This window comes from Camellia sinensis, chromosome 10 (assembly GCF_055761805.1).
Source record: "Camellia sinensis isolate YWXY chromosome 10, ASM5576180v1, whole genome shotgun sequence".
In the NCBI taxonomy this organism is placed as follows: Eukaryota; Viridiplantae; Streptophyta; class Magnoliopsida; order Ericales; family Theaceae; genus Camellia; species Camellia sinensis.
Genome location: NC_138970.1, coordinates 102,905,352 through 102,920,515, shown reverse-complemented (window position 1 = coordinate 102,920,515; position 15,164 = coordinate 102,905,352). Strand labels below are relative to the sequence as shown.

At 38.5% G+C, this 15,164-nt stretch overlaps 2 protein-coding genes across 2 annotated transcripts; both read right to left on the bottom strand.

Annotated features, from left to right (window-relative positions):
- Positions 1-234: 234 nt before the first annotated feature.
- Positions 235-11,820, bottom strand: LOC145800606 (uncharacterized). Its single transcript, XM_082890312.1, has 2 exons — positions 11,785-11,820; positions 235-1,212 (listed from the first exon to the last, which is right to left on the bottom strand). The coding sequence occupies exons 1-2, from the start codon at positions 11,818-11,820 to the stop codon at positions 235-237; spliced, it is 1,014 nt and encodes a 337-aa protein (XP_082746438.1).
- A 150-nt stretch (positions 11,821-11,970) lies between these two features.
- Positions 11,971-12,573, bottom strand: LOC145800605 (F-box protein At3g44326-like). The gene has a single exon (XM_082890310.1). It carries the CDS (start codon positions 12,571-12,573, stop codon positions 11,971-11,973), a length of 603 nt encoding a protein of 200 aa, XP_082746436.1.
- Between the last annotated feature and the right edge of the window lie 2,591 nt (positions 12,574-15,164).

The window sequence follows — 15,164 nt, the reverse complement described above, 5'->3', positions numbered from 1 at the left end:
AGTGTTCTTCTTTATAAGCGTCATAACCTTCAACACCTACCTCCCACAACATTTTCAAATCATCAATTAGTGGTGCCAAGTAAACATCAATGTCATTACCAAGTTATTGTGGACCTGATATTAACAATAATAACATCATAAATTTCCTCTTCATACATATCCAAGGTGGAAGATTATAGGTAATCATTATAACTGGCCAACAACTATACCTACAGCTAAGGGAACTGTGTGGATTCATTCCATCTGCAGAATAGCTAATCGAAGGTTTCTTGGCTCTGCAGCGAAATCTGGCCACTTGTGGTCTACTAACTTCCATGATAGAGAATCTACAGGGAAACACATTGTGCCATCAGAATCTCTTTCATGAGCAAGCCATGTCAAATCCTTCACTATTTTTGCTGATTGGAACATCCTTCGAAACCTAGGGATAGGTGGAAAATACCATAAAACTTTTGCAGGCACATCCTTTCTTATTTGAGTGGAATTCTTCTTCAACTTCCATCTTGATGTACCACATGTAGGACATGAAGTTGCATCTTTGTACTCCTTTCTATAGAGTATGCAATCATATGGACATGCATGTATTTTCTCATATCCCATTCCCAATGCAGCAAATGTCTTCCCAACCTCATACATTGATGATGGTATTTTATTGTTCATTGGCAGCATATCACCCAACAACGTCAGTAGATCTGAAAACCCAGTGTGAGATAGGCTATTTGTAGTTTTGAAGTTATATAGTTTAACCAATGCAGATAACTTGGTAAACTTTGCGCAACCCGGATAGAATGGTTTTTCCGTATCTTCAAGTAATTTCTTAAACACTTCAGGATCAACCGTGCAATGATCGTATGCATCTTGAACCATTTCTATTGTTTCAGCTACATTGTCTATGGGAGACATGTCAAATTGTTGTTGGGAAAAATCTTGTTTATTTAAACATGGTGATGCCCCACTGGTGACTGCTTCTCTATGCCATATCCATGTGGTATAACTTTGGTTAATACCATTGAAAAAGAGATAATTTCTAATCTGTCGAATAGGTTGGCTTCTCAAGTTTCCATAGACTCTGCAAGGACAACGTATGGATTGAAGATCACTTGCATGGATTATAGAAAAATTAAGAAATTGTTCAACTCCATTATCATATTCTTTTGATCTTCTATCCTTGAACATCCAATATTTGTCCATTTTAAATGTATTTTTGAATACCTATATCAACAAAGAAATTATAATATAAAACAATAAACTAGAGGCTACACAATTGATAACCTTAAAGGAATGTCATTGAGAAGGCACAATTTCTTTGATAGAACATTAAATGCCTTAAGCAAACTTGGAAAAAAAAAATGCAGGATCTTATAACAAATAATTTATCTGATCTATGAATAATTGCAAAGTCAAAAAAAGAAAAATAATAATAATTCGACAAAGTCTAAACAATCTAGGCATTCATTATTCAATATTATCATTTATATTGAATGTTTCATATCCAAGAGGAGAGGTGCAGGCTTCACACATGGCTAGGAAATGCCCCAGGGCTCAAAGTGGGCTGCCTAACTCACTTAGGTGGTTTGCCTCCCAAAAGAGGCAGCAACTGGTAATAGCAGAACAGCAACAGTAAAACTGCTCTACAACAGCAGCAATAACTAAGTGCAGCAATAGTAGCAGCAACTAAGTGCATGTATTTTCAGCAGCAACAAAAGCATTAACAAATGTAAGACATGGTCTAGGCTGTAGCTGATATTGCTTTGTTTTGAGTTTATGGCCTAGGCTACATCCACTGTGGCTTGGACTGCAGCCTGGTGTTTTGTTGAAGTTGAGTCTGCAACTTGGTCAGTGGCTATAGCTCAGGCTGCAGCTTTGGCTGCAGCTTGGCCTGCATTTGCTGCTCTTGCTTAGACTTGTTTTGTAACAAATGGTGCTCTTGCTTAGACTTGTTTGGTTTTTACTTGCTGGGGGTGCTAGACTCTTAGTTTATGTATATTATTCATCATAAGAAGCATGAAAATGAGTAGTAGGCCTCAAGAAATGTTGGCCCAAGAATGTATCCAAGCATGAGCCATGTTCTTTACTTCCATACCTTAACCACAAGCAGAATTCTGGTTGTCCTTGGGTTGGCTTTTAAAATATGTTTCTTTACAGTGTAGGTCCATATGGTTAAGGCTTTATGAGGAGTTTCCATCTAGTATCTGCAGATGCACTGAACTCCTTAGCCGCACTTGTTTGAATTTGTGAGAGAAATTTAAGTCCCACTTTTCCTATCGATGCTTTGTGTGAATGTCATTTGCTTTGTGAATATGTAATTTGTTTCTCTGCTACTATTGTTTTTTTATTTTTTCCTTTGATTACGGAGGTTTGTGTTTCATGTATGATCTCCTTTGTTTATTCAGACATCTTCTCTAATTATATGTTGCTGGTCACATGTTCTAGTTCACATTTTTTTCCTTTATTATTTGTACTGATCAACGATCATTTTCCTAAAATGGCAGGGCAGCACAAACTTAGAGTCCATTCAGATTATTAAGAAGCCTAGAGGATCACTGAAGGATTCATTTTTAGATGAGGGGTGAGGCATCTGAAATAATGAAATTCATTGATGTGTTAGCTAGTTGTGCTTGCATACCTAATATAGAGTGGTGCCTACTGCTTTTTCTGGACTCTTGGCTCACATGCTGCTTTGTTTTATGCTTACTTCGGTTGTCTTAAAACTCTTAGTCCTTATATTACCTTGGGAGTCTTATTTGTTTGTTTCTGATATTTTTTGACATGTTTACAACTACATAGATAGCTTTGTGCTGAATTTCCTTTTGGTTGCTAAGACAAGCTAGGAACTAGGAAAACTATAAAAGGTGGAATTTTTTAATCATAAAATTTTCATTTTTTAAAGGTTTCTCAGCATATAGAAACCTCAACGTACCTCAGTTACTAAATTTTGCTTCGTTCAGTTGGTTATCTTCTGCTCTGGATACTAAACTTCTAATTAGTATCTGTATGACTCTTAACTGGAAAAATGAGCATATCAAGTATGTTCCCACACCGTGCTAGTTGTTATTAGATTTCCATTTGGAGCAAGTATTGGCTATGAATTCCTTCTTAGAGGGGAACGTATTTGATATACTGAAAACTCTCTCAACATAACAATAGAGGAATGTGTTTGTAGAGGTGTGGAACATAGCTGCTATAGCTAAGCATGTTTGGTTTTTACTTGCTGGGGGTGATCAACCCATGTAGTGTCATTGGGTGAAATCTTATTTGTTAAAGGGAATAGTTTCTGGAGTGTTAAATCTTCCAGTGACCCTCCTTGGATTTGGAGGAAACTACTGAAATTGAGAGATGATTTGTTTCCCCTTATAAAGTCTATTATTGGGGCTGGCTCTGATACTTTCCTCTGGCATGATAATTGGCACCCTCTGGGCTCTCTCTGGGCTAAATTTGGGGCAAGAATTATCTATGATTCTGCTCTAAATAGTCAGACTAAGGTCATCTCCATTGTTTCTAGTTCTGGTTGGTCTTGGCCTATTGCATCATCATGGGAAATTAGGGAGATGATCAGCTCTACTCCTGCTGATTTCTCTCCCTCTTATTTGAACCCTGATAGACTTGTTTGGCTCCCTTGGCAAGATGGTATATTCAGCATTGGTTCTTCTTGGAAGCAATGGACGGTTAAAAGTCCTAAAGTGGGTTAGGCTGGTTTTCTTTGGGGCACTTATTGAATCCCTAAGGCCAGTTTTGTGGTTTGGTTGGCTATTCTTGGTCGTCTTAATACTGGGGATAGGGTGGCTACTTTTGGTAATATCTCAATGACATTCATTGATTGAACAAGATATGAACAATATTATGTGAACATAATATGGAATGTGTGTGCACCATTACATCAATTTAAGAGTTTCAACTAGTGTATATATAGTTCAGGAGCATTTAGATAGCTCAGTGATTGGGCCTTTACCTGGGATTCAATTCCCACCCCTACGTAACGAAGTTTGTCTTTTTGACAGGAAAAAAAAAACAAAATAAAAAATGAAAGGACAAAAACTAGTATAATTCATATACGAGAGCAACGCGGGAGGTAACTCAATGATCGGGCAGATCATATGGCTGCAACAAAAGAAACAACCAAGTTTTCATTTTTTCTTATTTGTGTCTCCATGCGACTGCCTGCTTAACACTTTCATAAATGCTTGTCTGCAACACTACATAATGAATGTACATATATTATGATCCATACGTTACTGTAAACATATGGATAAATTAAAGGAAAACACAAAGGAAATAAAAAAGAAAAGAATGACAAATTAATTATTATCACGCAAAAAATTTTATGTTATAATAATGGACCTTGATCGTTTCTTTGAATGGAGTTAAAATTCGATTTGATGTCCTTACTTTGAATCAAACAGAACATGCTTTTGTCAACTTGAAGTTGAATTTGAATGGAAAAGCATAGGCAAAAATTTTCAAATTAAAGTTTTTAAGAGAAAAGTTTGAGCAAATTCAAAGAAAGCAATCGGGGGTGAGCAAGACAAAAGGGATAAATGCAGCATCTGTTTTAATCTTTTATCAGCTTTGTAAAAGATGGAATATCAATTCAGAATACCATTAAAAACTTGGAAAAACAAATTAACCAAATAAAATATTTGCTAATTACAGGCCGAAATTTGGATTTAATTACTCTTGACACTTCAGAGAAGCAAAGCAAGTCAAGCCCATATATGGGATTATTTTATGGTGTTTCCTCTATAAATTTTATGTTTAGTACTGAGTTTTTGGGATGTAATTTGTATGAAAACAATCCATTTTTATTGGGCAAATTATACATATGATCCCTATAATTTGTCTATTGTATCAGTTTTGTGGTTTGGTTGGCTATTTCTTCTTAAACTCATTGATCTTGCTTCCATGTTTTCAATTCAAAGTTCTATGGCTGCTATCAGAAGGTGGGCCGCAAACCAACATGGATCCAATTTGCTTGTGCCTAAGCTACTATGGTTTAATGTTGCCCCTTCCAAAACCCAGTTTTTTGGCTGGTTTGCCTGGCAATGGAGGGTGAAAATAGTTGACTATTTGCAAAAAAAAAAAAAAAAAAAAAAATGGTGCTCTAGTAATGTATGCCCTTTATTGTAAAGTGAAGTTAAATCTAGCAACTGTGTTCTGTTACAATGTTCCAACTTCCAAAGTGTGGAATATGGTCTGAGCTACTAAATTAGTGTGCTTTTCAGTGGCCAACTTGTAGCACAGTAGTAGCAAAAACAACTCAGCAGTAGCAGCAACTAAGTGCAGCAACAGGAAAAGCACTAAATTGGTGGAGATGCATTCGAGGTTGTTTATAAACAAGCATGCTTTGAGAGTGAGGCAGGGCCAGAGGAGTGAGAGGCAGAGAGCGGCCGAGGCATTCAAGTTCTGGTTGGGATTGTCTAATTTTTATTATGGGAGCGAGTGGCGGCTTGAACCTAGAGAGAATTATGCTTTTGATTCTGTATAATCATCAGTGGAAGGAAGACTGTCTATCTACTACCTCTCTCAGACTTTATTGTAACCAGCAAACTTATGCACTAGGTACGACCCCGTTTTCTAAAAGCAAAAGTGTATTTTAACCTTGTGAAGCTTGAAATTCAAAGGTAATTTATCATTTGATTAATGTAATATATTAAATAGATTCCTAAGCAATCCAATATTGAGGTTCAGGAAGAGGGATATTTGCCTCGTTGAAATTGTATTGAAAATTTGATTTAAAATACAAGCATGTCTGCAAGTAGATACATTATATTACAATCCCAAGATATGTAACATTACAACATATATAGACATTATATCCACATGTTATCCATCGACTACACCTTTGGGACTGAACTTAGGCCGTAGCTCACAAACAAAATTGATGAAACAGAAGAGATTTGAGTGAATGGAAAGAAACAAACGATGAATTCCAATTTCATTTGAGAAAGGAATGCTATAAAAACAACACCATCCATTAAGCTTGTTATATAGATGGGAAGAGAAAATCTGATTATGAGAAAAATTAAGAAGAATAAGAATTTCAATAAGAGAAGGAAATATAATAAAAGAAAATAAACTAGATAGGGGTGCTTTCTCTAAGAGATATTGTCTAATTTCGGCTCAAAAGAGAATATTAAACAACCAAATCACTATGGAGATTAAGGATTTCTGCTAGTAAGCAATGCTTCAAAATACCAAGCAAGTCAAAAGGAATGAAATGAACAGAGAAACCAACTTGGACTCTAGCTAATCTGCAAATTACTTCATAAAAGAAAAGTAGATCATTTTTCCAATATACACATGTCAAATTTTGTTATTCAAGATTTCTTTAAACACCCTACTGCAGAATGTGCTTGGCTAAGTCCAATGTGCATTATATGTCAATAACACATTGCACATTTTAAAATCCAAGTAACATTTGGGAACTTCAAGGCAACAATCAGTGATTGGCCAATCAGTGTAGTAGTGCCAGAAGCCAATCATATTACACATGAAGTATTGTAACCAAATTAAAGGAAATAGAGAAGCAATATAAACAATATTTTCCCAAATATTGTTCTGTTTTTGTCAAATAAATATATTATATACATATGTTTACATATATATATATATATATATGTATGTATCGTCACTAGTGTAGTGGAGTTGCATATTCTATAAAGCAACTAACATAGACCCACCTTCTGTAAAGCCCACCAACCATTAACAAAAACCTTACCAATTTCAGCTTTGATTTACAGACACGTATCATTACCACCCGAAGACCCTCATTCACAATGAAAACCTATAAAATTGGAAACAAAATGTCTTACAGGGCTTCTTGCCAAACTATTTTATAAAGTATGTACTTCTCACAAACTTAATATCTTATACCTTCCTTAAATTGAATTTATCACCAATTTTCATAAAAATTATATTCATTAGAAATAAGAATTATATGGGATGCAATTAATTATAAAATTTTTGTTGATGGACCATATCTATTTTTCTTTACAAAAAACTAAAAACAATTCTAAACACCATTGTTAATATTGAAAAAAGTTGGTAAAACATGTATTGAAATGTCAAAAAATATTTTGAATATTTTAAGAGTACGATCTCTTCTATAGTATTATGATTAGCGAAAAGTATGAAAAGTATTATGATTTTATATTAGATAATTGAAGAATATGAAGGGATATAATGAATAATAATTAGTGAAGGAGTATGACTATATTTTTTGTAAAAAGTATATTAAAACTATAAATATTTTGATATTTTATTTTTCTCATTGACAAGCATTAATAAGACTATTTTTCATTTATTAGCATTAGGTGCTGTGGAGAGTAAAAATACAAGGTCAGCCACCATTGATAGTATTAGGTCAAGTTTGGCATATCTAAAAAAAGATAAAAAAATCAAAAGTTACTCAAAAATTTAAAAAATTATTAATATTTACTAAAAAAAATATTAAAAAATTAATTCTACATACAAAACTACAAGACAGATGTGACCAATTCACATCTGGGGTTGCCTTTTTTTAAGAAAAATTGCACAGTTGGGGTGCAATTTTGATACGCTGCTGTTTGGCTTGTGGAGGCCCATCACGGGTCCTGTTTTGATAATCTGAACCGTAATATATAGAACTCGCCGAGTACTATATGTCTGTAAAAAAACACATTGATCGGATATCGCTAACTATATGATCAAATCAGTTTTGTATAAAAAATGATGGTATTATAGTAATGGTTGAAAAAAAAAACTAATCTGATCAGATAGCTATCGATATCCGATCAATGTGATTTTTTACAAACATATAGTACTCGATGAGTTTTACATATTGAACAGTTCAAATTATCAAAACAGGACCCGTGATAGCCCTCACGTGCGAACAGCACTGTCCAGTGCAATGCCCGAAAAATAGTCAATCATTTCTTAGCATCAATTCATCTGCCTAGATGGTACGGTTGTCCAACTCACCCTCCTAATCTTCTCCTACGCACTAATTTATATAATTTTTTAATACATATTTTTTCATAAAATGTCAAAAAATTAACCCAAACAATTATCTTTTTTTTCTCAATTTTTTAATTAAAAATATTAAAAAATACACTTATTTAAGACACTTCAAAAATCCTTTACTCAAGTAAAATGAGGGGTCAGGCCGTAATATCTCAAAAGCAAAGACATCTTTCTAGAAGGATATCCTCAAAAATAGTGAGGACGTCAGATGTGTACTCATCCAATGATGAAGAACACAGAAGGTGGGGCTAAGGCATTGACGGGAAAGCACCGTGTGATCATTTTTCCATCCGGCGAGCAGTGGGGTGTTTTGAGAACTTCTAAAAAAGTTAATTTTTTTTTATTTTTTAATTTTTTTTTACATAAATAAATTTTAAAAAAATAATTTTCAACCCACAAAAGCAATTCAAAAAATTAAAAAAAAAATTTAAAAATTAAAAATTAAAAATCAATTTTTACTAATTTCCCAAACATCACAGTGTGCAATTCAACTTAGTCATTATGCTAGATCATCTTGGCCATTCAATGAGCAAAGATCTAATGGCCTACGATGAAGACAATTTGACCGCCAGCACAAGTGACTTTTGATATAAGAAAGGAGTAAGAATCCTCTCCTTACCTTTCCTACGAAACTTTTTTCTTGTAATGATTAAGATTCATTTGAAGAGAATTTAATAATGTAGATTGTTTCAAAAAAATTATTTTTAAATTTTTAATTTTTTTAATAAAATTATCTGAATCATTAAATTTTCTTAAGATAAATTTTGATCATCATAAAAAAAAGTAAAGTAGAAAAAATAAGGAGAAAATTCTTGCTCATAAGAAGGACCATTTGACTAGAAAAGGAATGGACCCATCACGATGAGAACCAATCAACTATGGAAGGAAAGTCAGGTAGAGCAGGAATGACACACTAAGGTGCCGTTTGGTAACACTTACGTTTTCAGTTTTTTGTTTATATTTATAAAAATTTTAAAAACTCAAATAAAAACTTGTTTGGTAAAATTTTTGATTTATAAATCAGTGGCCTCAGTTTATAAATTTGGCCAAAAAATGAAAACACAAAAAATGTGTTTCCATTTTGAGTTTTCAGTTTTTTTTTTTTTACCACCCAACACTAGCCACCACCCGCCACCATTTTTCACCACCGTCTTCCGCCACCACCACCTGCCACCACCACTCACCACCCACCTGCCACCACTCGCCACCACCAGCTACCACCCACTTGCTACCCGCTCGCCACCACCACCCACCCCTCGCCGCCACCAGCACTACCACCACCACCACCCACCCACCCACCCCTCGCCGCCACCACCACCACCACCCACCTGCCATCCACCGTCCGCCACCACCACCCGTCACCTACTTGCCACCACCACTCACCACCCACCTGTCACCACCATCCACCACCTGCCACCACCAGCCACCTACCATCTACCTGTCACCACCAGCCACCTGCCATCCACCGGCCACCACCACCCACCACTCACCACCACCACCACCACCATCACCTACCACCCACCTGCCACCACTACCCACTCGCTACCACTGATCACCCACCACCATCACCCACCCACCTACCACCACTACCACCCGCCACCCACTTGCCACCACCACCCACTTGCTACCACCCACCACCAGCCACCGTCACCCACCCACCCACCCACCATCACCCGCCACCACCCACCACCACCTGCCATCCGCCACTCACCTGCCACCACCACCGACCACCACTACCACCCGCCACCCACCTGCCACCACCACCCACTTGCTACCACCCGCCACCGTCACCCACCCACCCACCATCACCACCCACCACCACCTGCCATCCGCCACTCACCTGCCACCACCACCCACCTACCGCTACCACTACCCACTTGTTACCACCCGCCGCCGTCACCCACCCATCCATCACCACCACCTGCCACCATCACCACCATCACCACCACCCGCCACCACCACCACCACCACCCACCCACCCGCCCGCCACCACCACTCGCCTGCCACCACCGCTCACCATCCACCTTCCACCACCCATCACCACTCGCCATCCGCCACCCACCAGCCACCACCACCCACCTACCGCTACCACCACCCACTTGCTACCACTCACCATCCGCTACCCACCTGCCACCACCACCCACCTACCGCTACCACCACCCACCACCCGCCACCATCACCCACCCACCCATCACCACCACCCGCCACCTACCCGTCACCACCACCTACCACCGTCACCCACCCACCCGTCACCACCGCCCGCCACCTACCCGTCACCACCATCCACCCGCTACCACCACCCGCCATCCTCCACCCACCTGCCACCACCACCCACCATCCGCCATCACCACTACCACCCACTCGTTACCACCCGCCACCGTCACCCACCCACCCACCACCACCACCACCACCCACCCGCCATCACCACTTTCCACCACCGTCTTCCGCCGCCACTTGCCACCACTTGCCATTTCTTACTCTTTTTATATTTTTAAATTTTTTTAAACATTTTGTCAATTACCAAACGCGTTTGTAGTTTATGTTTTTTTAAAAATAAACAAAAAATAAACAAAAACCAATTTATAAAATTTTTATAAATATAAACTGAAAATGTAAACGTTACCAAACACACCCTAAGGTAACCAAAAAAGACTTTCATATATTCATTTCCTATTTTGTATGATGCCTCATCAATACTTGACTTCATCATTGAATGGTTTTCCTGATCTACCGTCAGAGGTGATCATTGACTTCGCATTTTCATTTTATTTTATTTTATTCGTTTTACAGAACGAACGTGTCATCTTACCTTTTTTATATAAAGATAATTTCACCACAACAACAATATTATATATCACTAAATTTTTACCATTAATATCATCACTATGTAAAAAGTAAAAAAAACAAAAATAAAAACAAAATTAAGGCACAAAATACATGTAATAATGAATGAGACCTGCTGCCACATCTTTAGAGTAACCACTAATTAATGATCTGCATCATCTTTTTTCACCACAATTATAAATCTAAAAACTTATACTTGTCACTTTTTTAATTCAAAATATAAATTCTGATCTTCAAGAAATTATTCTGCCCAGCTTAAAAATAAAATAAAAAAGCAAGGAATTATTCTCAACATGTTAATCTATTTCCTCAATGTTTATTGGAAAAACTTCACTTCAGAGATAGTTTTGAAAAATAATTAAAATTATGTGATAAATTTTGTAAATATTAATAATTAAAAATATAAATTTTATCATGAATTAATAATAGGAAAGATGTCTTGAGTTTCACTTTGAGGAGTCAAACTAAATGGTAAGATTTTCTTACAAGATATATAGATGTGAGCTTTAACTCTCTTGAACTATTAACTTAACAATTAACCACCAATGTTCACCAATCAAGAAATTGAAAAAAGTTTTTGAAACAACCTTTGATTGATAAATTTCCCTTGTCTATAAGTGTAGTTTACAAAAATTGAAAAAAATTAATTTAAAGAGCTATCTTTCTTTTATATCCTTTTCTCTACAACTGAAGCAACTCTACACATAAAAATAAAATAAAATTAATTTTAGTCAGCTGCAGATAAAGAACAACCAAAAAGTAACAAAAATTGTGACCCCAAACCCAAAGGCAGCACACAACATATCCAAGGTCCCTTCATTCCTCAACTTTCTCTTTATGCTCTTTCTCTTCCTCTCCAAACACTCTCTGTATCTCCGCCTCCCTTCCTCTTCCCTCTTTTTTTATTTTCCTTTTCCCTTCCAAAACGTTTTGTAGAATTACCAAACTATCCTTCCCCGTCAACTGCATTCCATCCATGTCCTCCACCAGCGTACTCACCTCCCTCAATTGCATCATCCCAGCCCCCTCCTCCGATCCAACACCGCACGTCACCACTATCCCGCACTGCACCAACTCCGACGTGGATCCCCTCCGGTTCCCGCCGGCGAGGATTGAAGCAAACTGCACCTAAACCTCGTCGGTCAACCAGTGGCGCTCCACCAATACGGCCTTCTGGCTTGAGAGGTTCGCCGCCCTCCAGCCGACCGGGTCGATCAGAACCCAGCTCAGACTTATCTCCTCCGCCAGTTCTGCAGAGGCTTCGTCGCTATCGAGGTGGCATACGGTCGTAGGCATGACGCCTTTGGTGTCCAATAGGTCGATTCTGAAAGGGGAGCACAAGAACCACCCGGTCAACGTCTCGGTCTCGTGGACTTTGGTGAATATGAGCTTGTTCTTGTAGTGGATGTTGATGGCGGAAATTAGGAATGGTGGCGAAGAAGATGCGGCAGCGGTGGTGGTGGGGAGAAGGAAAGGGAATGAGAGGGAGAAGTAAGAATGGGGGCCGCACGGGAAGGTTGAGATGAGGTGGCGGAGGAAGGGAGTGGAGGTGGAGGGCCAAGTGGAGTGGCAGGTGGTGGTCCAGATGTGGTCTTGTTGGGAGGAGGAGTGGAGTTGGGAAGAGACGCAGCTTGCGAAGGCAAGGGTGGGGCCATCAAGGCGGCCGAGGATTTGAGCCTCCACAATGTCTGGGTGGACGTCAGAGAATGTGGTGGTGGTGGTGGTGGACATTTGATGTGTTATGTGATGTTCTTTCTTCCCCAAAGGGGGCTGACGAACAGTTGCGTTTCTTGACTGCGTAAGGATCCTCTAGAGTAATCCTCTAGAGTGATCTCCTAAAGTGGATAATCGGACGGTTGATATTACTACTCACCAAAACGACGTCGTTTTGATGAGTATTTTGAGGGAAAAAAAAATCAGGGGTTTCAAAAGGGATTTCAAAATTCCCCCCATATGTATACAAACGGTGAGAGGACGAGAGTGCGAAGAAGTTCAAAGGAGTGTTTAGGGTTCAAAGGACGAACGGCGGCGGAGGCAGACGAACCACGACAGAGGACGGAGGATGACGAACCATGACGGAGGACGAACGGGGAGCCTACGACAGCGAATCGAGGTAAACCTGAATCATAGTGAAGTTAGGGTTTATGTTTGGCTTCAATTTTTGTAGAAATTAGTCGATTGGGAGTGTTTTGGGTTGGATTTTGTTTGCTATTTGTATTAGGGTTCCAGATTTGGCTTTAATTTGTGATACCTGTCAGGCTTTGGGATTTGCCTTCATACCTGTTAGGCTTTGGGATTTGCCTTCATACCTGTATGTGCATTTATTTTGGGACATTACTGGGGCTGCTTATTTATTGTTTCATATGCATATATGCACACTTATATGTGCATTTTAGCACACCCGTGATATTAATGAAATCATCGACCTCTGGAAGGTTTAGTGTTTATATCAAGGGGGGCCTTGTATTAAAAAATAGGTCAATATGGTTTCTACTGCTTAATTTTTTATTGTTGTAACCTGCTGTTTTTTTGTTCTTGTTGATTGGATATTGTTTGTGCTAATGCATCAATAATTAAAGAATATTGGGTTATGAAGCTTTGACATTTTGAACAGTTTTGGTATTTTTTATGAAGATTTGATATTTTATAGATGCACAATTTTATAGATGCAAAATATTCTCCTATGACGAAATTAAGGATTTGCTTATCTGATTAATAGAACCAAAAAAAAATGTATACAAACATAAAATTGGTACATAAAATTAAGAATGACATGAGAAGTGTTGATTGGAAAATAATTGATATGCCAAATGTTTGGCCCAAGGTAACGGTGTTGTTCAATTGTCAGTGGACTATGATTAAGTGGGGACAATCATTAAGCAAACATTCAGCAACAATTGAACCCAAACAAACAAATTGTTGATATCTTTATGATTAAGTGGACTATGATTAAGTGGGGACAATCACTAGTGGGGACTGTGCTGTGGTTGTATGGAAGTTTAGGAATGATTTCCTATTCAAAGGGGGGCACAACCAGATTTTTTTGATATCTTGGTGAATGGGTTAAGGTTAGAATAGCTTTATGGGTAAAATCAACTTGTAGGGGATTGATTACTAGTGCATGGGTATCCAATCTGAAACAGATCAAGTTTGCAGTTAGGGATGAGCACTGCAGCATTGTTAGTGGGCAGTTGATTGTGGCCACTTTGGCATTGGTTGTTATGGTTGTCGTGTTGGTTCCTCACCACATGGACAGTGATGGGAAATAGCTTGTTTTTTATAGGGCTAATGACCAATCTTTTAATAGGAAGAATGTCATCTTCTACTAATCGGTAGTTGAATCTGTTGGTATTTTTTATGCAGAAAAAAAATGGCTTCATCTTCTATTGATAATACGAACTTAAGATTAAAGCCAAGGTTTTATAATTGTGGAAGAATAGCTTCCGTGCGTATTGTACAAACCAATGCGAATGGAAATGAAGGACGTGTCTATTTTGTTTGTATAGCGATCCCGGTTTCCCTTTTCTTTACTTGTTATATATAGACTTAGGTTCCGTGGAGCTGGTTGTTGAGAGTATGTTGTTTGCACCCTTTAATCCTTATTTTGAGTCTTGGGTTGTGTTGGGAAGATTTGGAGCAGGTTGGTTGAGCTTAGGAACCAAGTCTAGTTGCCCAGATTTTGGCTTGTCCGCTCGAGCGGGGGTTTGGACGCTCGAGCGGGAAATACACCTATCCAGTATGTCCTGTGTAGTATTGGCCGCTCGAGCGGGGGATTGGACGCTCGAGCGGGAAGTCGTGAGTGACGCTCGAGCGGGGAGTTGCGAGTTCGAGCGGGGACCTGTCTGCAAAAACTTCTGGGAGTGTGCATTCGCCGCTCGAGCGGGAGTTTGGCCGCTCGAGTGGGAGTCTGTGAGTGGCGCTCGAGCGGGGGTTTCCACGCTTGAGCGGGGCGACTGGTATAAAAATCCGAGATCCGACTTTTTGGATCATTTTTCATCTTCTTTTTTATTTTAAAACCCTAGAACCGTTTTCTCCCTCTCCCTACACACCTTCTCTCTTAGGTTTGACCTACTTAGAGTGTATTTCTACCCTAAGTTCTTTGTTAAAAAGATAGAGTGGGTCGAGGGCTTCCGTTTAATCTGAACAATCTTGGGTTTGGAGCACTTTGGTTTTTCGTCATCTTCTCCATTCGAGTTCTTCGCTTCTAGGTAGGGATTTCCTACTCCATCTTATAAGTTTTGTTCTAAGTTTTTGGTATTTTGATACGTTGGGAATACTTTGGTAATTTTGGGAAAAACCCTAGTTGTAATAATGAATTAATT

Bases quoted from the DNA above. Each gene is read 5' to 3' on its own strand.
- LOC145800606 (XM_082890312.1), bottom strand. From the start codon at position 11,820: ATGGATGGAATGCAGTTGACGGGGAAGGATAGTTTG. The intron at 1,213-11,784 runs GTAATTCTACAA...TTGTTGATATAG, and splicing joins TGACGGGGAAGGATAGTTTG to GTATTCAAAAATACATTTAA.
- LOC145800605 (XM_082890310.1), bottom strand. From the start codon at position 12,573: ATGTCCACCACCACCACCACCACATTCTCTGACGTCCACCCAGACATT.